The sequence below is a fragment of the Bos taurus genome, chromosome 3 (genome assembly GCF_002263795.3).
Source record: "Bos taurus isolate L1 Dominette 01449 registration number 42190680 breed Hereford chromosome 3, ARS-UCD2.0, whole genome shotgun sequence".
Classification (NCBI taxonomy): domain Eukaryota; kingdom Metazoa; phylum Chordata; class Mammalia; order Artiodactyla; family Bovidae; genus Bos; species Bos taurus.
In genome coordinates this window covers 45644408-45670665 of record NC_037330.1, presented here as the reverse complement: position 1 = coordinate 45670665, position 26258 = coordinate 45644408, and the positions used below count along the sequence as shown (strand labels likewise).

At 37.2% G+C, this 26258-nt stretch overlaps 1 protein-coding gene across 3 annotated transcripts in view; it reads right to left on the bottom strand.

The window, feature by feature from the left end:
• DPYD (dihydropyrimidine dehydrogenase) overlaps positions 1 to 26258 on the bottom strand; it is a 922445-nt gene that overhangs the window by 660116 nt on the left and 236071 nt on the right. For all 3 annotated transcript variants that reach the window (NM_174041.2, XM_059881513.1, XM_059881517.1), the window contains 1 exon segment: positions 6790 to 6986. In NM_174041.2, coding sequence (NP_776466.1) covers positions 6790 to 6986 — 197 coding nt within the window.

The following is a 26258-nucleotide window of genomic DNA, read 5'->3' as shown; positions in this document are numbered from 1 at the left end:
GCACATAGTAGGAGATAAATAAATAAAAAATGAAGGAAGGAATAAAAGAAGGAAGGAAGGAAAATCGGGAGAGAGGGAGCTTACCCTCAAGACTGCACACTGAGAAAGGTGATATGAGGACAGAAGATGGAATTTAATTAGAATAGTTACATCTCAAGTTTGTTGTATTTATAAAGACAACCTTTTATTCTATATGTTCTCTTTTAACAAGAAAGTTTCAAAAGAAACTTTCCTTGTGGCCACAAATCTTTTAGTACAGTCAGTCAGTGGAGAGCTCAGATATCCTGAAAAAAAAAAAATTATTCTTGTATGTTCATGTTTCTTTCATCTAAATGGAATTAATTAAAAACAACCTCCTTCCCTTCTTTTTAAAGCACAATTCTCATACTTTGAAAAAACTCTGCTTTAGTTTATTATGACACAGGTACCACATTTTAAATTTGTGTTACATCACACATGTTCTCAAAATACTTTCTGCAAATAAAACTATTTCACCTAAACCCTATTTCTTTATTGTTAGTCAACATGAAATGCAATAGACATAGTGAAAACATAACATCTAAATTAGCTAAGGCAAAGGACGTTATTATTCTAATTACACTATTTAACAAAAAGTCATAATTCATATATATTAATTTTATAATAGAAAACAATCAGAAAGTATACATATATATATACATATACATGTATACATTTGTATGTAATACCACATTCATATAACTTTGTTATCATAATATCAAGTCCTTTAAACTTTTAAAACTCACATACTGGTGGGGGAGAAGCCACAATTCAAGGAAAGCAAAACTGATTATTTTACAAATTTGTTGACACTATCGTGACACCATACAATAGGGATTAAGTCCTGGATAATTTTTACCCAACTTAGTGATGTTTTACAAACTGGTTGTGATACTTGTGCACCAGGTTTAGAAGATTCTGTTTGCGTGCAAAGGAAAAGGAAAGATAAAACTTGACATCACCTCTTTAAGCAATTGATTTCAAATACAAAGCTAATTTAATCTTTTTTAGCCACTTTGAAGATACAAGAGAATGAGAGGTATCTTTAAATGAGAAAATAAATTAGTAGAAAAGTATTGCAGTGTGATTCTGGCTAAATTCCAGTGTCAGTTTTTATAATCTTGCAGCAGTGACACATGCTGCTACCATGGCACGATCCAAAGGAGACGGATTAAACACTTCATATTGTCCCTGGACTGCAAGGAGATCAAACCCATCAACCCTAAAGAAAATCAGTTCTGAATATTCATTGGAAGGACTGATGCTGAAGCTGAAGCTCCAATATTTTGGCCACCTGATATGCAGAACTGATTACTAGAAAAGACCTTAACACTCAGAAAGATGGAAGAAAGGAGGAGAAGGGGACAATAGAGGATGAGATGGTTGGATGGCATCCCTGACTTGATGGACATGAGTTTGAGCAAGCTCCAGGAGATGGTGATGGACAGGGAAGACTGGTGTGATGCAGTCCATGGGGTTGCAAAGAGGCGGATACAGTCCATACAACAGTCCAGTTGCAAACAGTGGGACATGACTGAACTGAACTGACCTGATTGTCCCTGGAGACTGGGAAGATTCAAAGGCAAAGGAAACAAAGTAAATCATAAAAGATTTTTTTTTTAAACATGCTTGGTCATTACCCAGGGGAATCTGTCCCACTGAATATGTTTAGGAAATACATAGAAACACAAGTTTCATGTCAATTTATATGATTTAGAAGTGCATATCCTGCATAAAAAATAGAGATGCCTACTTCACTCTGTATAATAGGCTCCAGTTTCATCCATCTCATTAGAACTGATTCCAATGAATTCTTTTTAATGGCTGAGTAATACTCCATTGCGTATATGTACCACAGCTTTCTTATCCATTCATCTGCTGATGGACATCTAGGTTGCTTCCATGTCCTGGCTATTATAAACAATGCTGCAATGAACATTGGGGTACACGTGTCTCTTTCCCTTCTGGTTTCGTCAGTGTGTATGCCCAGCAGTGGGATTGCTGGATCATAAGGCAGTTCTACTTCCAGTTTTTTAAGGAATCTCCACACTGTTCTCCATAGTGGCTGTACTAGTTTGCATTCCCACCAAGAGTGTAAGAGGGTTCCCTTTTCTCCATACCCTCTCCAGCATTTATTGCTTGTGGACTTTTGGATTGCAGAGTGAAGTAAGCCAGAAAGAAAAACACCAATACAGTATACTAACACATATATATGGAATTTAGAAAGGTGGTAACAATAACCCTGTATACGAGACAGCAAAAGAGACACTGATGTATAGAACAGTCTTATGGACTCTGTGGGAGAGGGAGAGGGTGGGAAGATTTGGGAGAATGGCATTGAAACATGTATACTATCATGTAGGAAACGAGTTGCCAGTCCAGGTTCGATGCGCTATACTGGATGCTTGGAGCTGGTGCACTGGGACGACCCAGAGGGATGGTATGGGGAGGGAGGAGGGAGGAGGGTTCAGGATGGGGAACACATGTATACCTGTGGCGGATTCATTTCGATATTTGGCAAAACCAATACAATACTGTAAAGTTTAAAAATAAATTAAAATTAAAAAAAAAATAGAGATGCTAACTACCACAAAAACCTTCTACCAAAATTGTCAACACAATAATTCACAAACAGGGATTGTTCCTTTTAAAGCTTCTTGTGCAAATGCAATTAAAGTGTAGAAAGATTATTTCTAGTCTATACAGCTACCCAATAATTAAGTTCATATTTTTTAAACTAGCTCACATATTCATTGACGTGTATATTTGAAAAAAAAGTACAGTGTGTATATATGTATATATATATATATATATATATATATATATATGTTGCTAATAGATTATGTTTTTCCTAATTAATGAAGCTGTGGTAAAATGCCATTAAAAATAAAAGCCTAAATAATTCCAGCAAAATAATATGTTAGGTATTTTACTCTCCAGGAGAAAAATTTACAAAGTATGTGTGATACCTTAAAACTCAACGTAGTGAAACATCAATACAGAAAAATAATTGCTTCTGGGCTATCAGGATATTTATTCTTCAGTTTAAGCTTCATATCCTGTCTAAAGCATCTTCATACTATGTGATATTTTTGCTTGATGATTTAGTCTAATAGTTTTATATTAATAATAGCTTACTTGTAGTTTAGCATATTGTCATTATACCAATGTTGATATTTATATATCTATTAATACATATTTAAAGGTGCCATAAAATGTAAAAACAACATAAATTTTAGTCACAACTTGATTTAATTTTTTCTCTGATTATTAAATATGACAAATCTGTTGCTTGAAAAATAGTTCAGTAGCCATCAAAATTTAAATGCTAAGTAAAGCAACAGATATGCCAACTGGATATATTTTTATAATCAATGAGTTTCTTTTGCAAAAACACACTTAGGGAAAAAGAAAAATAAACTGAGTAATACTATCAAATTATCATGCAAATTCTTGTTCATTTTCACATCAAATGTTTTAAGGAATATCCAGTCCCTGCTTAAAATAAATTTAATTTTTTATGATCCTAAATAAAATACATGTTACTATAAAGTTCTATTTATTTTATAATGTTTAGGATTATTTTCCATTATAGGACATTACACAATATTGAAATAAGTTCCCCATGGTACACAGTAAATCATTGTTGCTTATCTATTTTAGGTAGAGTAGTTTGTATCTACTAACCCCAAGCTCCTAATTCATTTCTCTCACCCTCCTTTTCCCCTCTGGTAACCATAAGTTTGTTTTCTATGTGAGTCTTGGTTTGTAAATAAGTTTATTTGAATTATTTTTAGGTTTCCATATAAGTGATATCATGTAATATTTGTTTCTTTCCGTCTGACTTACTTCACTTAGTGCGATAATCTTTAGGTCCAACCAAGTTACTGTGAATGCCAATATTTCATTCTTTTTATGGCTGAGTAATATTACATTGTATGTATATTTACTGCACCTCCTTTATCCATTCATCTGTCAATGAACACTTAGGTTGCTTCCATATCTTGGCTACTGTAAAGAGTGCTGCTAGGAACACTAAGATGCGTACATTTTTGTCCTATTAGAGTTTTCATATTTTGTGGATATCTGTCCAGGGATGGAACTGAAGGATCATATGGTAGCTCTATTTTTAGTTTTCTAAGAAACCTCTATACTATTTTCCATAGTGGCTCCACCAAATTACATTCCAACCAAGAGTGCAGACCAGTTCTCTTTTCTTTACTACTTCTCCAGCATTTGTTATTTGTAAACTTTTGAAGGATGACCATTCTGACCAGAGTGAGGTTTGTAATTGCCATTGTCATTGTCGTTTTGATTTGCATTTCTCTAATGATTATGTGAGGAACCAGAGATCAAATTGCCAACATCTGCTGGGTCATCAAAAAAGCAAGAGATTTCCAGAAAAACATCTATTTCTGCTTTATTGACTATGCCGAAGCCTTTGACTGTGTGGATCACAATAGACTGTGGAAAAGTCTGAAAGAGATGGGAAAACCAGACCACCTGATCTGCCTCTTGAGAAACCTATATGCAGGTCAGGAAGCAACAGTTAGAACTGGACATGGAACAATAGACTGGTTCCAAATAGGAAAAGGAGTACATCAAGGCTGTATATTGTCACCCTGGTTATTTAATTTATATGCAGAGTACATCATGAGAAAGGATGGGCTGGAAGAAGCACAAGCTGGAATCAAGATTGCCGGGAGAAATATCAATAACCTCAGATATGCAGATGATACCACCCTTATGGCAGAAAGTGAAGAAGAACTAAAAAGCCTCTTGATGAAGGCAAAAGAGGAGAGTGAAAAAGTTGGCTTAAAGCTCAACATTCAAAACGAAGATCATGGCATCCGGTCCCATCACTTCATGGCAAATAGATGGGGAAACAGTGGAAACAGTGTCAGACTTCATTTTTTTAGGCTCCAAAATCACTGCAGATGGTGACTGCAGCCATGAAATTAAAAGAGGCTTACTCCTTGGAAGAAAAGTTGTGACCAATCTATATAGCATATTGAAAAGTAGAGACATTACTTTGCCAACAAAGGTCCATCTAGTCAAGGCTATGGTTTTCCAGTAGTTATGTATGGACGTGAGAGTTGGACTGTGAAGAAAGCTGAGCGCCAAAAAATTGATGCTTTTGAACTGTGGTGTTGGAGAAGACTCCTGAGAGTCCTTTGGAATGCAAGGAGATCCAACCAGTCCATTCTAAAGGAGGTCAGTCCTGGGTGTTCTTTGGAAGGAATGATGCTGAAGCTCAAACTCCAATACTTTGGCCACCTCATGAGAAGAGATGACTCACTGGAAAAGATTCTGATGCTGGGAGGGATTAGGGGCAGGAGGAAAAGGGGAGGACAGAGGATGAGATGGCTGGATGGCATCACCGACTCAATGGACGTGAGTTTGAGTGAACTCCGGGAGTTGGTGATGGACAGGGAGGCCTGGTGTGCTGCGATTCATGGGGTCGCAAAGAGTGGGACATGACTGAGCAACTGAACTGAACTGAACTGAATGATTATTAATGTTGAGCATCTTTACATGTGCCTGTTGGCTTTCTGTATGCCTTTCTTAGAGGAATGTTTACTTAGTTCTTCTGCCCATTTTTTGATTGGGTTATTTATTTTATTTTAATTTGACACTGAGTTGTACGAGCTGTTTTGGAAATTAAATTTTGTTGGTCATATTGTTTGCAAATAGTTTCTCCCATTCCACAGATTGTATTTTTGTTTTGTGGAATATTTCCTTTGCTATGCAAATGCTTTCAAGCTTGATTAGGTTATATTTACTTATTTTTGTTGTTATTGTTGTTATTTATTTTACCTTGGGAGACTGATCTAAGAAAATATTCGTAAGATTTATACCAGATAGAGAATGCTTTGCTTATGTTTTCTTGCAGGAGTTTCATGGTGTCATATCTTTTATTTACGTCTTTAAGCCCTTTTGAGTTTACTTTTATATATATGGCTTGAGGAAGTGTTCTAAGTTTAATGACTTACATAGAGTTGTCCAACTTGCCCAGCATCACTCATTGAAAAGACTGCCTTTTTTCCACTATTTATTCTACAGAATCCATTTATCTTAAATAAAGTAAACTCCATCCATTGTCCAAGCCTGATATGAATATCTGAAAATCACTTATACACAGTGAATATTTTCCATACTTGTGTGTGGAACTTCAAGGGAATAAATGTTTATGTGATGAATCCTGGTTTACAACAATGATGTTGTTTAATAGCAAATCATAATATGGTACTTATGAGATAAAACACTGCATAAATGTACATTAAAATGGAACATTCTTAGTAGTCTCTAACTTAATTGTAATCAAATGCAAGACTTAAGAGATTGGAGAATGAAAATACATGACCAAGACAACACATCTACATACACACTGAAATGAATCATCCAATATTCTGTGGAGGTAGGTTTCCCCATCTCTAATTTGCAAAACTCACATACATCTCCATTAAAGGAAAGATTGACAGGGATGAAATAAGCTTTCATATGATTGTTTCCTCTATTCATAAAATATTTTGCTGTGATTTTCTTAAATTCACAGAACTAGACAGAGAAATTTTAAAATAAATATTACTTAAAGCCAACTGCAAATTTAAAGTGAATAATGAAATCAAAATTTGAGCATTTGGAAAAAGAACAGTTAAAAATACCATCTGTGAACCTGAAGTTCCTATTTGATTACAAACCAACAATATTCATAATTGTTTTACCCCATTATTTTTAACACTATGAACATGAAATAAATGTAGGAATTACCTTAAACCACCAACGTATTCTTGTTTTTCAAATATAGTGATGTCATTGTAGCCTAATCGAGCCAAGAACGAAGCACAACTTATACTTGCAGGCCCAGCACCCAAAAGAACAATCTTTGCAGAATAGGCTTCAGGCATTTTTTCTGGGGGAGGCAGAGAAGGATTCCTGATTTGTGGGATATTCATTGCTTTGAATACCTATGGAGAAATCAATTGGCATGGTTAAAATTTTTAAGATAGCTTTTACATCCTCAAATGTATTTTTAAGTTTTCAAATTCACTTATGCTTTTAATAGAAATAAACATATTTTAAGTACTAATATAGGATATTTAGAAGTCATATTGGGTCCAGTCGATGACAATTTATGCTTGACTAACTCTTTCTCAATCTTTGAAATTTCTGCCTAAGGTCACACTTCTTCTAGGAAGCATTCCTGACTCACTTTTCCTACTCCACTCTCTGGGCCAACTTAAGCTTTCCTCCTCTGAGCTCCTGAATCACATTTTGCATGCTACTAAGAAAATCATTTACCATGTGTGTCATGTTTCCATATTAGTCAGCAGAACATCAGTTCTTGAGTCAGAGAATAGGTCAGATATAAAAATGCACACATATAACTTTTTAACTGTTTTAAATATTTTAGACACATGTTACCATGTATAACCAGCAGTGAGCACTATCCTGACACGTAGACATTCAGTAAATAATTTATGGCATCTGTTTCTGATTGTGACAGACTAGTTTTTGAAGGATAACTTTTCAAAAATATGTTGGAAGCACTGGATAGCCTCTGAAGTAACTCTGACTACAGGAGCCATGATCGCAAGTAAAAAGAGAACATCAGAGAAGTGAGATGATAGAATAGGAGTTACTTTTATCCTGAGGGAATCGGTGACTTCTTAGCAAAATGAGGAATCTTGTAGATAGAAGACCAAGGCTCAGAAGAAAGAGCAAGAGAGGTCTTAGGTAATCTTCTAGGACTAGAGCAACACAGGGTTTGGGGAATGTAAGAGGCTAGAAACCTGAAGCAGAAGAAAGTATGCTGCTGCTACTGCTGCTAAGTCGCTTCAGTCATGTCTGACTCTGTGCGACCCCATAGACGGCAGCCCACAGGCTCCGCCGTCCTTGAGATTCTCCAGGCAAGAACACTGGAGTGGGTTGCCATTTCCTTCTCCAATGCATGAAAGTGAAAAGTGAAAGTGAAGTCGCTTAGTCGTGTCCAACCCTCAGCAACCCCATGGACTGCAGCCTACCAGGCTCCTCTGTCCATGAGATTCTCCAGGCAAGAGTACTGGAGTGGGGTGCCATTGCCTTCTCCGAGAAGAAAGTATAGAAAAGCTTAATTCTTATACTTCATAAGAAAAAGACTAAGAAAATAAACAACAATTAAAAAGAAAAGTCTCTATAAAGCAGAAGGGGGACTTCCCAGGTGGCTCAGTGGTAAAGAATCCGCCTGCCAGTGCAGAATGCCCTGGAGACATAGGTTCGATCCCTGGGTCGGGAAGATCCCAAGGAGGGCAAGGCAATCTACCCCAGTATCTTTGCCTGGAGAATCCAATGGACAGAGGAACCTGCAGGGCTACAGTCCACAGGGTCACAAAGAGTCAGACACGACTAAAGCAACTTGGCATGCATGCAAAGCAGAAGGGAGCCTTCTGCACTCTGATGGACCAAATGAAACAACTAGAGTACAGGGGTAGCTAAAGGAGAGAAAGTCCTAGACAACATCTTAGCAGACAGCTGAAACTTATGGAGGGTTATACTCTGCAAGTCGAGCAGACCAGAGGTAGACATGCAACCCAGCCTGAGTCAGCTCAGCTCCTGATTTAGATAAGGGTGATATGGTCTCACTCCTGTCTACCTACCAAATGAAATGGTGAACCTTCTGTGGTAAATAAGTCAACCACAATGTCTACAAATTTTCATATACAAGGCCTGGCTTCTGATCAAAAATCCCAGGTCTGTCATTAACTAAGAACTGCCAATAACTCAGAAAATATAGATATGAATACATAATTCAGTACATGTTGTTATCACAAATGGACTTTATACAGAAAAACTACAGTGAACATGTTCAAAAAATTTATAAGAATGTGACTTCACCAGGAAACTTAAATTTGGTTAAAAAAGAGAAATTTTTAAAAAGAAGAAATTCAAAATTAAAATCAAAACCAAAATAAATGTCCTTAACAGAAATTTGACAGGTGAGCAAAAATGGACTCATAAACGGAAGATGGGTCAGTATTTTTTTCTTTTTCCACTTATTATTGCACCTGATTGCTCCCCTTCCCTTAGTTTGATAGCAGTAGTTTTTACCAATGAAGTGAGTATCTAAATAAAACTTTGTAAACTTCCTCTCAGAGGGCAATATATTTAGAGGTCTGGCTTTAAAAGTACACTCTTGAGGCTGACTCTTGACCTCTATCATTCTCATGGTAAAGTACTTGAATAAAGACTTTAATATCTCCATGCATGAGTCTCCTCAAACTGTAAACTGGGATCAGTAATAGCCATCTCTTAAGGCTGCTATACCATTTCTGTCCTTTATCAAGCCCATCTTTGCATGAAATCTTCCCTTGGTATCTCTAATTTTCTTGAAGACATGTCTAGTCTTTCCCATTCTGTTGTTTTCCTCTATTTCTTTGCATTGGTCACTGAGGAAGGCTTTCTTATCTCTTCTTGCTATTCTCTGGAACTCTGCATTCAGATGCTTATATCTTTCCTTTTCTCCTTTACTATTCTCTTCTCTTCTTTTCACAACTATTTCTAAGGCCTCCCTAGACAGCCATTTTGCTTTTTTGCATTTCTTTTCCATAGGGATGGTCTTGATCCCTGTCTCCTGTACAATGTAACGAACCTCTGTCCTTAGTTCATCAGGCACTCTATCAGATTTAGTCCCTTAAATCTATTTCTCACTTCCACTATATAATCATAAGGGATTTGATTTAAGTCATACCTGAATGATCTAGTTGTTTTCCCTACTTTCTTCAATTTCAGTCTGAATTTGTCAATAAGGAGCTCATGATCTGAGCCACAGTCAGCTCCTGATCTTGTTTTTGTTGACTGTATAGAGCTTCTCCCTCTTTGGCTGCAAAGAATATAATCAATCTGATTTTGGTGTTGACCATCTGGTGATGTCCATGTGTAGAGTCTTCTCTTGTGTTGTTGGAAGAGGGTGTTTGTTATGACCAGTGCATTTTCTTGGCAAAACTCTAATAGCCTTTGCCTGCTTCATTCTGTATTCCAAGGCCAAATTTGCCTGTTACTCCAGGTGTTTCTTGACTTCCTACTTTTGCATTTTGGTCCCCTATAATGAAAAGGACATCTTTTTTGGGTGCTAGTTCTAAAAGGTCTTGTAGGTCTTCATAGAACCATTCAACTTCAGCTTCTTCAGCGTTGCTGGTTGGGGCACAGACTTGGATTACTGTGATATTGAATGGTTTGCCTTGAAAACGAACAGAGATCATTCTGTCATTTTTGAGATTGCATCCAAGTACTGCATTTCGGACTCTGTTATTGACCATCATGGCTACTCCATTTCTTCTAAGGGATTCCTGCCCACAGTAGTAGATATAATGGTCATCTAAGTTAAATTAACCCATTCCAGTCCATTTTAGTTCGCAGATTCCTAGAATATCGACATTCACTCTTGCCATCTCCTGTTTGACCACTTCCAATTTGCTTTGATTCATGGACCTGACATTCCAGGTTCCTAGGCAATATTGCTCTTTATAGCATCGGACCTTGGTTCTATTACCAGTCACATCCACAGCTGGGTATTGTTTTTGCTTTGGCTCCATCCCTTCATTCTTTCTGGAGTTATTTCTTCACTGATCTCCAGTAGCATATTGGGCCCCTACTGACCTGGGGAGTTCCTCTTTCACTATCCTATTATTTTGACTGTAGCCATGAAATTAAAAGACACTTACTCCTTGGAAGAAAAGTTATGACCAATCTAGATAGCATATTGAAAACAGAGACATTACTTTGCCAACAATGGTCCATCTAGTCAAGGCTATGGTTTTTCCTGTGGTCATGTATGGATGTGAGAGTTGGACTGTGAAGAAGGCTGAGTGCCAAAGAATTGATGCTTTTGAACTGTGGTGTTGGAGAAGACTCCTGAGAGTCCTTTGGACTGCAAGGAGATTCAACCAGTCCATTCTGAAGGAGATCAGCCCTGGGATTTCTTTGGAAGGAATGATGCTAAAGCTGAAACTCCAGTACTTTGGCCACCTCATGTGAAGAGTTGACTCATTGGAAAAGACTCTGATGCTGGGAGGGATTGGGGGCAGGAGGAGAAGGGGAAAACAGAGGATGAGATAGCTAGATGGCATCACTGACTCGATGGACGTGAGTCTGAGTGAACTCCGGGAGTTGGTGATGGACAGGGAGGCCTGGCATGCAGTGATTCATGGGGTCACAAAGAGTCGGACACAACTGAGAGACTGAACTGAACTGAACTGAAGGCTGCTATAACATATTAAAAAGTAGAGACATTACTTTGCCAACAAAGGTCTATCTAGTCAAGGCTATGGTTTTCCAGTAGTCATGTATGGATTTGAGAGTTGGACTGTGAATCAAGCTGAGCACCAAAGAATTGACGCTTTTGAACTGTGGTGTTGGAGAAGACTCTTGAGAGTCCCATGGACTGCCAGGAGATCCAAACAGTCCATTCTAAAGGAGATCAGTCCTGGGTATTCTTTGGAAGGAATGATGCTAAAGCTGAAACTCCAGTACTTTGGCCACCTCATGCAAAGAGTTGACTCATTGGAAAATGCCAGGGTCCAGTCCCGGTGGATCCAGTGAAATTCAAAGGAGAGACGTCGTCGGTGAATACAATGGCTTTAACTAGATATTAATTAGAGATATAAAGAGTAATAGAATGAGGATAGCTCAGCAGGAAAATTTAGTGCAGAAAAGAGGCTGAGTAGCTTGGTTTACGCGGGAAACCAATAAAACTTCAAGATAAGAAGTTTGCACCACTTACGTAGGCCGCAGGCATCCTTCCATTCTCCCGAAGGAGAGAAGACACTGAGGCCTCCCCAGTCAGATCTTAGAGCCCAGGCATAATTAGTAAGCATGGCGGGCTCTGCGCTCCAGATGGAAACTCAGCCAGAGTTTGAGAGAGAGAACGATATGGGGAGACCAATATTTTGAGGAACTGATCCCAATTCTTTATTTTCCAGGGTCTGTTTTTATACACTGAGGTGTTATACAAAAGTCACGCAGGGACAGCAGTCCTGACTTTTATTAAAGTCAGGTGCTTCATACAAATGTATACAGAGGTCTTAGGGGTGTTACATCATCTTCTGGCCAGGGGGGCCTGCTAACAATTTATGACCCTCTCCTTGTTAACAGTGGTCAGTCAACCAGAACACTTACTTCTCCCGGGGTGATTATTTTTGAAACAGACACCACCTTCCAAAGGTACCAGATAAAGTTACATTCCTATAGGGTGAGGGTATAATGGGTTTTAATTAAGGAAAGAATTTACTTAGCCTAAGGTCCAACATGATTAATATCAAAGGTTAATACTTATTTCTTCTATATATTCATTAATGTGTATAAGGGCAGAGGATGTGGAGACTTAGCAGTAAACATTGGCTCAACAAATGAAAAACCCTTCACCAATACAATTTCTAATCAGCCCATTATACTTATAGCTTTCTAACTTCTCTAAAGAACCTGTTTTTAGAAGGTTTAAAGCATCTCGTGCCTCTCATGGTTGGGAGGCTGTGAGCAATCACATGTGGCTGGACAAGCCTGTCAGGCAGCCTAGAGAACCTTCAGAGGAGTTTGTAGGTTGAAACACTCCTATCACGCCCAGGAATTATTATTAACTGGAGCTCTAAGTTGACTCCTTCTCAGAAAGAGGTGGTGGGGGACAGCCCCCCATAAAGTCAGAGGTGTAGGTGAGAGCACAAAGTAGTAAAGTAGGCAGGCTCTGGTTATGGGGGTAGATGCTCGAGAATTTTCCAAGGGGACTCCTGAGGCTCAATCCCGCCTTTTCGTATGTCGAGCCTCCTTCCTCATGACCTTTGCCATGGGTGGAGGTCCTCATGCCGGCCCCCGGCAGGAAAAGACTCTGATGCTGAGAGGGACTGGGGGCAGGAGGAAAAGGGGACGACAGAGGATGAGATGGCTGGATGGCATCACTGACTCAATGGACGTGAGTCTGAGTGAACTCTGGGAGTTGGTGATGGACAGGGAGGCCTGGCATGCTGTGATTCATGGGGTTGCAAAGAGTTGAACACGACTGACTGACTGAACTGAACTGAAGGCTGCTATGAGGACTGAATGAGTTAATAAGTGCAAAGCTAATCTGAGTGTTTTTCCTCCCATCTGTAGTGAATGTCAGGGCACAGTGGAGTTATAACACATAGTAGGCACCCAACAAGATTCTGATTAATTTCAAAATTCCTGTGCTCTGAACTCCAGTGATAGGCTTCAATAAATGAGTACCATACATAGTTCTTTCTCACTGATACATAAGGACGGTTACCTATCTGTTATTTCTAAGTGAATAATCTTCTTGAGGGGTATTTAAAATAGATCTCCTTGCATAATTGTCCTGTGATTTCTAAATTTTCACCCATCTGGAAAGGGCATTTCTTTCATCACTCCATATTGACTCTATTATTGTTTCCCCTATAATTTTCACATTTTGAGGCAAGGGAGAAATTATCCTGATTTTAAAGACTGAGACAGAGAGATGCCAGTATTTCACTTGGGGGTGATTTTTTCCCCAAGCCTCCTCACATTAAGGAGACAGAAAGAGTATAAATTTCTAATAATTATATAGTCCTCTCTAAATGGAAAAGAACATAAGACAGTAAATGCAAAGATATTTACCAACTCTAATTTGAGGGTAAGTTTTTCTCATTTTAATCTTTCTTACTTTATGAAATGATACACAATGAAAACAAATGGAAATATTTGGTAGCTATAATTCTTCCCCAATTGCTCTACTTGTTATTACTAACCAAGAAATAGCAAATGTAAACCATAGGGAAATCATGACAAACAAAATATTTTTGGAAATTTCAGAATATCTCCACCAGTTGAAGGATATATGTTAAAAGATTAGCTGTATCCTACACATCCCATAAGAGTGCAAGTATTTTTGCAAGTATTTTAACTTGATTTTATTATAGAATAAAACATAATTTCTGGTCATTTCAAAAGGGATATTATTTCATCAGTGTAGGTCTAAGAGAAATCTTAACACAAATAAAACACTGGTTTTTCACTTCACTGGTTTCAATTTCTTTGAGTTATTTAATTAGCAATATACCAGTCTGGTTACCTTTTGAATGCCTGAATGGAGAGAGATTGTTATTTGTGCATCCAAAATTACGTTACCTCAAATTACATGGCTTCCAGGAGACGCTTCTATGTAATTTTCCTGATAACGTGCTTCCTTTTGTGAAGGAAGTCAAAAGAAACATTGAGTACATACTATCCCCTGCCCTCATCCCTTGAAAAGAAATATTCTCGGGCTACCTGACAGTTTCTCCACAACAATTAAACAAGGGACACTAAAAGTGGGAAGTCTATTTCAAACATATCAGAAATAAAGGAAAACTTCATTCAATGGCACATTTTTAGTTAATTATTAATGCACTTAGTGATTTTTTAAAAATGTTGCTGCATTATTTTTCTTATTATTAAAAGAGTCATTGTTGTAATATATAACTGGCATGGTAAAAATATTATATGATGTGAAATCAGAATGTTCTGTTCTATTCAATTTTCACCTTAATTTAGTAAATATCTTCATGTGCCCGCTATGCACTAGACACAAGTATGAGTAAGACAAACATAGACCTTCCAGTAAGTAGTTCCCTGGGTAACAGAACAATCATACGTCTTAAACACAGAAAAATTATTACAATGCAATCTGCCAATGTGTAGGATTCATTTTTATATACGGTGCTCTTGGAACCAGTGAGAAAGAAAACTTATCCCAGAAGGGAGGAAAAATAACACCTTAACTAAATCTTAAAAAAAAAAAAAAAATGACATATGTTATTGTGGAGAAGACTTTACCTCTCTAAATGTCAGCTCTAAAATTCAGAGAGTAATAATTATTTCAACAATTTATTGTGAAGATTGAGTAAATCAATGATGATAACCTCCAGGGGTTAACACTTTCTCTTTATAAGGCACTCTCTTGAGTGCTTAACCCTTTATATCTTCAGCTTCCCAAACTCTTCGAAGTTAGCTACAATTGTTCATTTTATACACAGCAGAACTGATTCCTAAATTATTGTTATTACATTATGGTTCATATTTTTATTATGATTAGGCTATGTGTTCTACTCATGCTTTAAGGCTACAATTGAAATAAATGGTTGACAAAACAATTTGAAAGCATAGGTGTGTATACTTTGGTCGTGAGCAACTTTACTGATCCAAAATCATATGCAGGTTCAAACTAATCAGTAAAAACACTTATGTGCCTTCAGGGATTTGCTCATGCTGTTCTCTGTGCCTTGAATTCTCACCTATTCCTCACTCTACTGGACATGATGTATACCTTTCAGGACTCAGTTTAAATTTCACTTTCTCAATTCTGCTTACCCTCCCTGATAGGTTAGGAAATCTGTTAGGTTTCCTAGCTACTGGCTCCCACAGTACTGTCTGACTGCTCCCCTCAGCACTTCATTATAATTTGCTTAATAGTCTGTCTTTCTCAGTAAGCAATAAGCTACCTGAGGGTTAGTATCATTCCTATCTTGTTCATCACTGTGTCCTTAGCACCCAGACACTGCAAGCATCTAGTCAGTCACTCAAATATATTTTCATTGCTGGGGTTGGAAAATAACGCTGTCAGGGGCCAGGCAATCCATCTTACAGCTTGCTGGGGATGAAAGGAGAGCAGGCAGGCAACAGAGAGTGACGGAGATATGGTAGACTAGAGAGATCTTCCCCTATTCTATCAGCTCCAGTCGCTTGCTACCATGATTTTTCTAGAAAATGATTAACTACTTAAGTATGATTAACTACTCATAAGCAATTCAATAAAATAATAAAAGAACAGTAATTAGAAGGCAGCTGTAACTGAAATATACAGGTTACTATATGATATGGCCAGATAATCATTTACTAATCTATTTTCAAAGAGTCAGGTTTTCTTTGTAGGCCATCATCATTTTTGCTTTCATTTGTATTATTTGCATTATCTGTCTTCCATTTTTTTCATAATTTACCACCCCACCACCACTAAAACATCCCTCCCCAACCTGTTTCCTCTCTCTGTAGCATCTTGAAATGAAACCTGCTTATCTTTATCTTTTTTGTTATAAACATGTAAAATCACAAATTTTCAGTGGCTCAGAGGGTAAAAAGCATCTGCCTGCAATGCGGGAGACCCTTGTTTGATCCCTGGATGGAGAAGATCTCCTTGGAGAAGGAAATGACAACCCACTTCAGTATTCTTGCCTGGAAAATCCCATGGACGGATCAGCCTGGTAGGCCACAGTCCATAGGGTCACAAAGAGTCAGACACGACTGAATGACTTAACTCACTTGGCTACATTTTACAGGTTGTCAATGGAAATTGTGTTATTCAGTCTAAGTATTTTATAATTTCTATTGTGACAACCTCTTCAACCCATGCATTATTTATAAATGTGGTTTAAATCTGTTGTTATTGCCTTCATTTTGATAATATTTTGATATTTTCAGTTCAGTTCATGAAAATATCAGTTCAGTCATGTCCGACTCTTTGTGACCGATGGACTGCAGCATGCCAGGCTCCCCTGTCCATCACCAATTCCTGGAGCTTGTTCAAATTCATGTCCATAGAGTTGGTGATGCCATCCAACCATCTCATCCTCTGTCGTCCCCTTCTCCTCCTGTCTTGGATATTTTATATCTAATTTAGTTGTGTTGTAGAAAAAAAAATGTAGTCTGTGTGATTTAACTGGAAACTATATACACACATACACACATATATATATATTTCTGAAAGTACATGGTCAATTTGGATAAATGTTCTTTCCACAGGTGCCTGAAAAGGTCACACTCACTCTACTAGTTGGATACAGAAACTTTTATACATTCATTAAATCAATCTAATACATTTAATTCAAATAATTCTTAAAAATTTTAAGTCAGGCCATGTTGTAATGTATATGTAATTTTAAGAATGTTTATTCTTCTTTTCATTACTTATTTTTCTCTTTATTTTTATTAATATATTTTCTTTTTATTTTTTTAAATTTTATTTTATTTTTTAACTTTACAATATTGTATTAGTTTTGCCATATATCGAAATGAATCCGCCACAGGTATACATGTGTTCCCCATCCTGAACCCTCCTCCCTCCTCCCTCCCCATACCATAACATATTTTCTCTGAAAGTCCACTTTTGTTACATATAAATACCACTACATTAACTTATTATGGTTAGTATTTACATAGTATTTCTTGCTTCAACCAGATTATTTTCAAGTTTGCTAAAATAATGTATTTCTCTTCTAAACATCTTATAGTTGTTTGAAGTATTTATTTTTAATCCATAATAGAGCCTCTTATGTTTTAATAGGTAAACTTGATAAAAGTTAGTTTTGTGGTTAATAATGTATTTGCATTTATTTCTTCTATCTGCCTTGTGTTTCCTGTTTCCTATGCTTTGTATTTGCTCCTCATGCTCTTGATTTTTATTTTCCCTTTTCTGTCTCTCACTGGATTAAGTTTTCTACCATCTCAGCCATCTTCGTTTCTATGACTGCTTACAAATTACATTTCTAGATTTTATGTGATTACCTTTTAATTTTTAACACAGATATTTCAATGTTTTAAAAAATATATTCCCAAGTTATCAAGTATTTCTCTTCTCTCAATACAAAAAGCCCTTAGCACCCCTGACTACCTGACCCCTGACTCCCACCTCAACCACCTTCCTTGTCAATTTTATGTAACATTTTTATCTCTATCTTTATTTTTCACACCCCAAAATGAGCTGTCATTCTTATCTATGGTCAATAGTTGATTTTATTTATGACTATATTTTTCTGGTTTCCTTGCATCATCATTTCTTACATCCCTCTTTCATTCCAAGTTTGTATCAATCATGCTGAAGAATAACTTTTTTAAGTATTCTTATAACAAGGTGAATGACAAACCACTTTAGATTTTAAATGCTTACAATATCTTTATTCATGTTTGTATTGTTAAGGGAGAAATACAGTTCTTTATCCTACTCCTTTAAAACACTGTGTTCTTGGCTTCTAACATCTATGGATACTAATGAGATTGTTGATTTTAGAATAATCTTTTTTTTTCCCCTAGAAGCTGATTCTTTCAAGAACCTTGGCATTTCAGAATATTACAATCGTGTTCTAAATGAGGAACTTATATCTTTCCTTTCTTTTGGAAAACCCTCTACTACAACTGCCTTAAGACTGCTTTAAGACTGCTCTACACCAATTTCTAATCCAGTTCTAAATTTAAAGTTTTACTAGTATTTCTATTTCAGTCAATATTTCTAATCAAGTATTTCATATCAAATTCAGTTTTATTAATAATTTTACCTTAGTTATGTGGATATTATTTTCTATTTATTTTAAAAGGCCTGAATATGATATTATTTGGTTTCATTAGGATAAAATCATCTGTAGTTTGAGTCTTTTGATTATCACTGGTTAACTAGTTTTTTAAACTGGTTGAACTAGTTTTTCTAATGTTGTTTTGAACTTTAGGTTTTAGACTTACAGTGAGAAAAAATTTTCTGTTTTTGCACTTACCCTCCTGCTTCTTACATGAAGTACACAATACTTTCCACCCCGTATCACTCCTCTCCCTCTCCACCACTGCAGAACCAAGTCTCTTATTGGAGGCCCAGAGCTCCAGTCTCCAGGTAATACTTACAGACAATACAGAAGCAAGTTACTGGGCCACTAGGCACATGCCTAAAACACTGAGAGATAGCTCTCTGCAGCTTCATACCAGCCCAAGCCCTGTTCTTTTTTTTTTTTTTTTTTCAAACTTTCTACCAGGGGTAGTTGAATCCAGTTCTCTACCATGCATAAAGCTTTTGGTACCTACTACCCCAGAGCAGTCAAACTCCCCAGCAGCCCCTGATGGTTTGCTTATGTAGAGACTAGCAGACAGTGGTCCAAGTCCCCTATCTACTATTGAATGTTTCTATGCCGGGGCTTTCCTAGTGGCTAAGTGGTAAGAATGGATGCTTTTGAACTGTGGTGTTGAAGACTCTTGAAAGTCCCTTGGACTGCTTCCCTGGTGGCTCAGCAGTAAAGAATCCTCTGCAACATAGAAGAGCCTGGGTTCAACTGGGTGGGTTGGGAAGATCCCTTGGAGAAGAAATGTCAAGCCACTCTAGTATTCTTGCCTGGGAAATCCCATGGGCCAAGGAGCCTGGAGGGCTACAGTCAGTGGTGTCACAAAAGAGGCAGACATGACTACACGACTAACAACAGCAACAAGGTACAGTAACTGAGGTATCTGTGGTTCAGACACCAAGGTGTAACACTGGGAGGTTGCAGCCAGAAAATTCAAGTTTACTTTGACTTTGTAATAATGACCTAATATTAGGTTGGGCAAGTGAGGGTTTGTGAAATAAAGGAATCTGAGGCTTTTTACTCTATATCTGCCCTTTATTATATATGAACTTGTATGAGCCTCTTGTTACTCATACATACAATGAAGATGATAACATTTATCTAGAGGGTTATTTTGAGTATGATCAATTTCTAAGTACAGTACCTAACATTGTGCAGGGCTAAAGGAGTTTGTCTAATTAACCATCAGTTTAGAAGCATTTTGATCCTTCATTTCCTTAAGCCCAAAATGGGGAAAATATTAGAACTTTACACGTCTTAATGGTTATCAATATTTTTAAATGAGATATTACAAAAAAGCATTGAGGCGCTATGCAAGTATAGGTATTATGACTCTACATTGCCCCCCCATCTGATCCTGTTTTTCATACTAAGGTCTACTCACCTTCGGAACCAAACAAGGAATATTAATGGAGATGGATTATTAGTCTAAAGATGCTAATGTAAATGCATACGCCTTATCAAGTCACTAAGGAATTTCAGGACATGTAGTATGTGTAAGCAGCCTACAACAATGCTTAATTCTAATCAATGCTCAATCAGTGTTTGTTTGATTAATTAAATCCTTACCTACTGGGAGTGTAATAATACACTTGGTGTTCATATAAGCCACTTTTCTTGGGATAGTGCAGGTTTGCTCTGCTGAACTGCACTAATTGTTAACAGTATTCTCATTCATTCCTCCAGTCTTTTGCATGATTAACTTATAAAGCAACTGACATAAGACATCAGTTCAGTTCAGTTCAGTCACTCAGTCATGTCCGACTCTTTGCGACACCATGAATTGCAGCACTCCAGGCCTCCTTGTCCATCACCAACTCCCGGAATTCACTCAAACTCACGTCCATTGAGTCGGTGATGCCATCCAGCCATCTCATCCTCTGCCGTCCCCTTCTCCTCCTGCCCACAATCCCTCACAGCATCAGAAGTCTTTTCCGATGAGTCAACTCTTTGCATGAGGTGGCCAAAGTACTAGAGTTTCAGCTTTAGCATCATTCCCTCCAAAGAACACCCAGGGCTGATCTCCTTCAGAATGGACTGGTCGGATCTCCTTGCAGTCCAAGGGACTCTCAGGAGTCTTCTCCAACACCACAGTTCAAAGGCATCAATTCTTTGTCGCTCAGCTTTCTTCACAGTCCAACTCTCACATCCATACATGACCACTGGAAAAACCATAGCCTTGACTAGACAAACCTTTTTTGGCAAAGTAACGTCTCTGCTTTTCAATATGCTATCTAGGTTGATCATAACTTTCCTTCCAAGGAGTGTGTCTTTTAATTTCATGGCTGCAATCACCATATGCAGTGATTTTGGAGCCAAAAAAAATAAAGTCTGACACTGTTTCCACTGTTTCCCCATCTATTTGCCATGAAGTGATGGGACCAGATGCCATGATCTTAGTTTTCTGAATGTTGAGCTTTAAGGCAACTTTTCACTCTCCACTTTCACTTTCATCAAGAGGCTCTTTAGTTCCTCTTCACTTTCTGTCAAAAGGGTGGTGTCATTTGCATATCTGAGGTTATTGATATTTCTCCAGGCAATCTTGATTACAGCTTGTGCTTCTTCCAGCCCAGCGTTTCTCATGATGTACTCTGCATAGAAGTTAAATAAGCAGGGTGATAAAATACAGCCTTGACATACTCCTTTTCCTATTTGGAACCAGTCTGTTGTTCCATGTCCAGTTCTAACTGTTGCTTCCTGACCTGCATACAGGTTTCTCAAGAGGCAGATCAGGTGGTCTGATATTCCCATCTCTTTCAGACTTTTCCACAGTCTATTGTGATCCACAGAGTCAAAGGCTTTGGCACAGTCAATAAAGCAGAAATAGATGCTTTTCTGGAACTCTCTTGCTTTTTCCATGATCCAGCGGATGTTGGCAATTTGATCTCTGGTTCCTCTGCCTTTTCTAAAACAGCTTGAACATCTAGAAGTTCACAGTTCACGTATTGCTGAAGCCTGGCTTGGAGAATTTTGAGCATTCCTTTACTAGCGTGTGAGATGAGTGCAATTATGTGGTAGTTTCAGCATTCTTTGGCATTGCCTTTCTTTGGGATTGAAATAAAAACTGACCTTTTCCAGTCCTGTGGCCACTGCTGAGTTTTCCAAATTTGCTGGCATATTGAGTGCAGCACTTTCACAGCATCATCTTTCAGGATTTGAAATAGCTCAACTGGAATTCCATCACCTCCACTAGCTTTGTTCGTAGTGATGTTTTCCAAGGCCCACTTGACTTCACATTCCAGGATATCTGGCCCTTTGGTTTAATGATTATACCATCGTGATTATCTTGGTCATGAAGATCTTTTTTGTACAGTTTTTCTGTGTATTCTTACCACCTCTTCTTAATATCTTCTGCTTCTGTTGGGTCCATACCATTTCTGTCCTTTATTGAGCCCATCTTTGCATGAAATGTTCCCTTGGTATCTCTAATTCTTGAAGAGATCTCTAGTCTTTCCCATTCTGTGGTATTCCTCTATTTCTTTGCATTGATCACTAAGGAAGGCTTTCTTATCTCTTCTTGCTATTCTTTGGATCTCTGCATTCAGATGCTTATATCTTTCCTTTTCTACTATGCTTTTTGCTTCTCTTCTTTTCACAGCTATTGTAAGGCCTACTCAGACAGCCATTTTTCTTTTTTGCATTTCTTTTCCATGGGGATGGTCTTGATCCCTGTCTCCTGTATAATGTCATGAACCTCCATCCATAATTCATCAGGCACTCTATCTATCAGAACTAGTCCCTTAAATCTATTTCTCACTTCCAGTGTATAATCATAAGGGGTTTGATTTAGGTCATACCTGAATGGTCTAGTAGTTTTCCTTACTTTTTTCAATTTAAATCTGAATTTGGCAATAAGGAACTCATGATCTGAGCCACAGTCAGCTACCGGTCTTGTTTTTGCTGACTGCATAGAGCTTCTCCATCTTTGGCTGCAAAGAATATAATCAATCTGATTTCGGTGTTGACCATCTGGTGATGTCCATGTGTAGTCTTCTCTTGTGTTGTTGGAAGAGGGTGTTTGCTATGACCAGTGCGTTCTCTTGGCAAAACTCTATTAGTCTTTGCCCTGCTTCAGTCGGTATTCCAAGGCCAAATTTGCCTTTTACTCCAGGTGTTTCTTGACTTCCTACTTTTGCATTCCAGTCCCCTATAATGAAAAGGACATCTTTTTTGGGTGTTAATTCTAAAAGGTCTTGTAGGTCTTCATAGAACCATTCAGCTTCCGCTTCTTCAGTGTTAACTGTTTGGGGCACAGACTTGGATTACTGTGATAGTGAATGGTTTGCCTTGGAAACGAACAGAGATCATTCTGTCATTTTTTGAGACTGCATCCAAGTACTGCATTTCAGACTCTTTTGTTGACCATGATGGCTACTCCATTTCTTCTAAGGGATTCCTGCCCACAGTAGTAGATATAATGGTTATCTGAGTTAAATTTACCCATTCCAGTCCATTTTAGTTCACTGATTCCTAGAATATCAACGTCACTCTTGCCTCCTGTTTGACCACTTCCAATTTGCCTTGACTCATGGACCTGACATTCCAGGTTCCTATGCAATATTGCTCTTTGCAGCATAGAGTATACCTAATCTCACATTTCAATTTATGCACTTTTTTGCAGTAATTGATTTTAATATGAGGACTACACCTAATTTTTTCTTCTTCTATACTTATCTATTTGATAGATGGGAAGATGCATCACAAAAATATATTATTTGAAAAAAGACATAACATTCTATTATTTTTTAGTGTGCATGTGTCTCTATATCCTCCGCCAATATAACTGTGGACATCAAAAGTTTAAAGCTTCTAGCAATTCCATGTTCAAGTTGAAGATACCGTAGGATTATTTGTCTTATTAAAATAATCACTAACTCAAGTAATCATGTTCCTTCTTCACTCACAATTCTTTAAATTATTGACTGCAGCATTTAACAAAACATGTTGATGTCATTCAAATAATTTTACTAGTTTACTTAATGCAGCCTCATAATACCTGATTGTTTGAACTATATCAGTGTATTTTTTATTATGTTATAAGCACTGGTCAATTTGATTTGAAGTATGTCTATTCAATAAATTATGGAAATAAGTAAAAATAGCAAATGATAGTATATAAATAGCATATGATGATGGGACAAAAATAGGCTATTTCAAATGAGAGCTGATATAAAAGACCTGAAAAATACAGTTAAAGAAAAATCTAAAGAATAATTCAGTTCTGTTCTTAACTAAAAGTATAAAAAGGAAATTCAAAGTACAGTGCAAGGAGTATATGCCATGCAAAACAGTATGTTTAATGGGTATTAATATAATCCCATAGAACATTTACTGTGAAAAACAAGTACTGTTTTCTGATACCAGTTTCATAATCTAATGTATTCCTAAAAATTCATAATTGAGGCAGCAACCTTAAGTACTAATCCTCTGAGCCTCATTCATTTTAAGATTTAGAGTCAAACTTTCAGTTCAGTTCAGTTCAGTCACTCAGTCGTGTCCGTCTCTTTGCGACCCCATGAATCGCAGCGCGCCAGGCCTCCCTGTCCATCACCAACTCCCGGAGTTCACTCAGACTCATGTCCATCGAGTCAGTGATGCCATCCAGCCTTTAGAACCTTGGAATTTTAATTTTTCTAAATTGTTCCTAAAACTCTTTAATATCAGTGGAAAGGAAGTGATTTGACATGCAGTTAATTCTCTATTTATAGTTATTTTTCAAACTTTGGGAAATTAGTAGAAAGATGCATTCTTCATTATCCTTTTGCAGCAATTCATTAGTTAAATTTGAGAGGCAATGAGAGTGTAGTTGGTTATTTAAATGTGATAAATATATGATTTCTTAATAAGTCAACTAAATGATCAAAGACATGTCAACATAAAAATTTCAAGTATTAAATCTATATGGAGAAATTTTAAGACACTGATGAAATTGATAAGAAAATCCACAGCAAGCTATTATTTCCAAATTATTTATTTGAAGCACTATTGTTATACTTAACTGAACTAAGAAAAAACTGCCCCCTAGAGAGATCTAGAATCATTCTGTAGTCTGTCTGTCTCACATGTGCAAAAGTGTATGAGGCAAAGTCACTGCAGATGTGGGGACAGCACAGGATTGACAATACAGGACAAAACAAAAGTAGTTAAAGTAGCTGGTCTCCTGATCCTCCTCATGCTATCCTCTATGTGATTTATTCCTTTTCTACTACATACTACATACATTTCTATTACATGTTCTAAATCATATGCCCGTGTTTAAATGGAAAGGTATAATCTAAGTATGGATTTAAATAATAAAGGTAGACTATGGAGTTGATATTTCAAAAATCACATATATATTACAGAAATATATACACATATAAATTATAGGAAAAACATTTTTGAAAAATACCATACTATTTTACTCTGCTCTCCTAACCTTTGCTTAATTTGGTTGAAAAATAGATTTATAATTCTTTAAAAGTCAAAAATCAATCATTATTTTATCAAACAAACATCAAATTATTTATATATCATGTTCAGCTTTTACTTAAGTACTCCTATCAATAGTTTAGTAGTTTGGAAGAGTAATGGTATTTGCATATATTATTTATAACATTATTTAATATTTTTATTTTAGAATTATTTTTAAAGTTGTACTCTTTCTTTACAGCGGCAGTCAATTAATTCATTGCATTATGCTTATTATTTTCATTGAGTTGATTTAGTGTTAGTTTCAGGTTATGTGTGTGTGTACCCGCTCAGTCATGTCCAGCTCTTTTGGAACCCACTGACTGTAGCCCTCCGGGCTCCTCTGTCCATGGGATTTCCCAGACAAGAATTCTGGACGGGGTTGCCATTTTCTACTCCAGGGGATCTTCCTGACCCAGGGATCAAACGAGCATCTCTTCCGTCTCCTGCATTGGCAGGCAGATTCTTTACCACTGCGTCATCTAGGAAGCCCTAGTTTCAGGATACACCATAGTGATTCAGTATTTTTGCAGATTATACTCCCTTTAGGTTATTATAAGATAATAATTCCCTGTGCTATCTAGTATATCCTGGTTGCTTCTCTATTTTATACATAGCAGTTTGTATCTGCTAATCCCATATCCCCAGTGTGTTACTCCCATTCCCTCTCCCTTTTGGTAAGCACAAGTCTGTTTCCTATATCTGTGAATCCAGTACTGCTTACCTTCACAACAACTTTGACTGTTGGGTAAATTTAAGTAAACAACCCTTTGACAGAATTCTCTAAAATAAATTGCCTTAAGTAGTCAACTTAAAAAAAAAATGAAAGCCGTCCTATGTAGTTCCACTGGGATATTTTTATTTATAATTTGATAGATATATTTGAAGCCACAGTAATAAGAAGCATAAATGGAATGTAATAAGAAGATACATTGCTATCTAAATTCCATGAGTCTCTTAAAATGCATCTAATGCCATCCTAATCTATGCTATGTCTGAAATAAATAGACGTTGCTTTGGAAAGCAGTGGTACAACCTCATTAAAACAGAGTTCTCAGAGGAATGATGTTTCCCTTTCTCCCCACTCTCCCCACCCCCCTTCACTGTTTCCTTTCTCTCTTTTCCCCTTCTCCCCTCTCCTTCCTCCCTCCCTCCCTCTCTAGTCCAAACCACAGACAAATAACATTATTTTAACTGATTTTGCTTTGAAATGCAGTGTTAGTTTATATAGATACTGTGTGACCTTTTACTTACTACATCCTTGCAAGCCTGCCCCGTTTTAATGAAGAGACAATGAGTCCCCAAAGAAAAATGTGGAAGAATTCAAGTGAATCTTCTCCATCAACTAGGGATTGTCTCAGGTTGTAAAGATCATACCTTGCACTGGTCAGGTAAACCAATGCAATTTTGAATTTGGTAGGAGAAGAAATT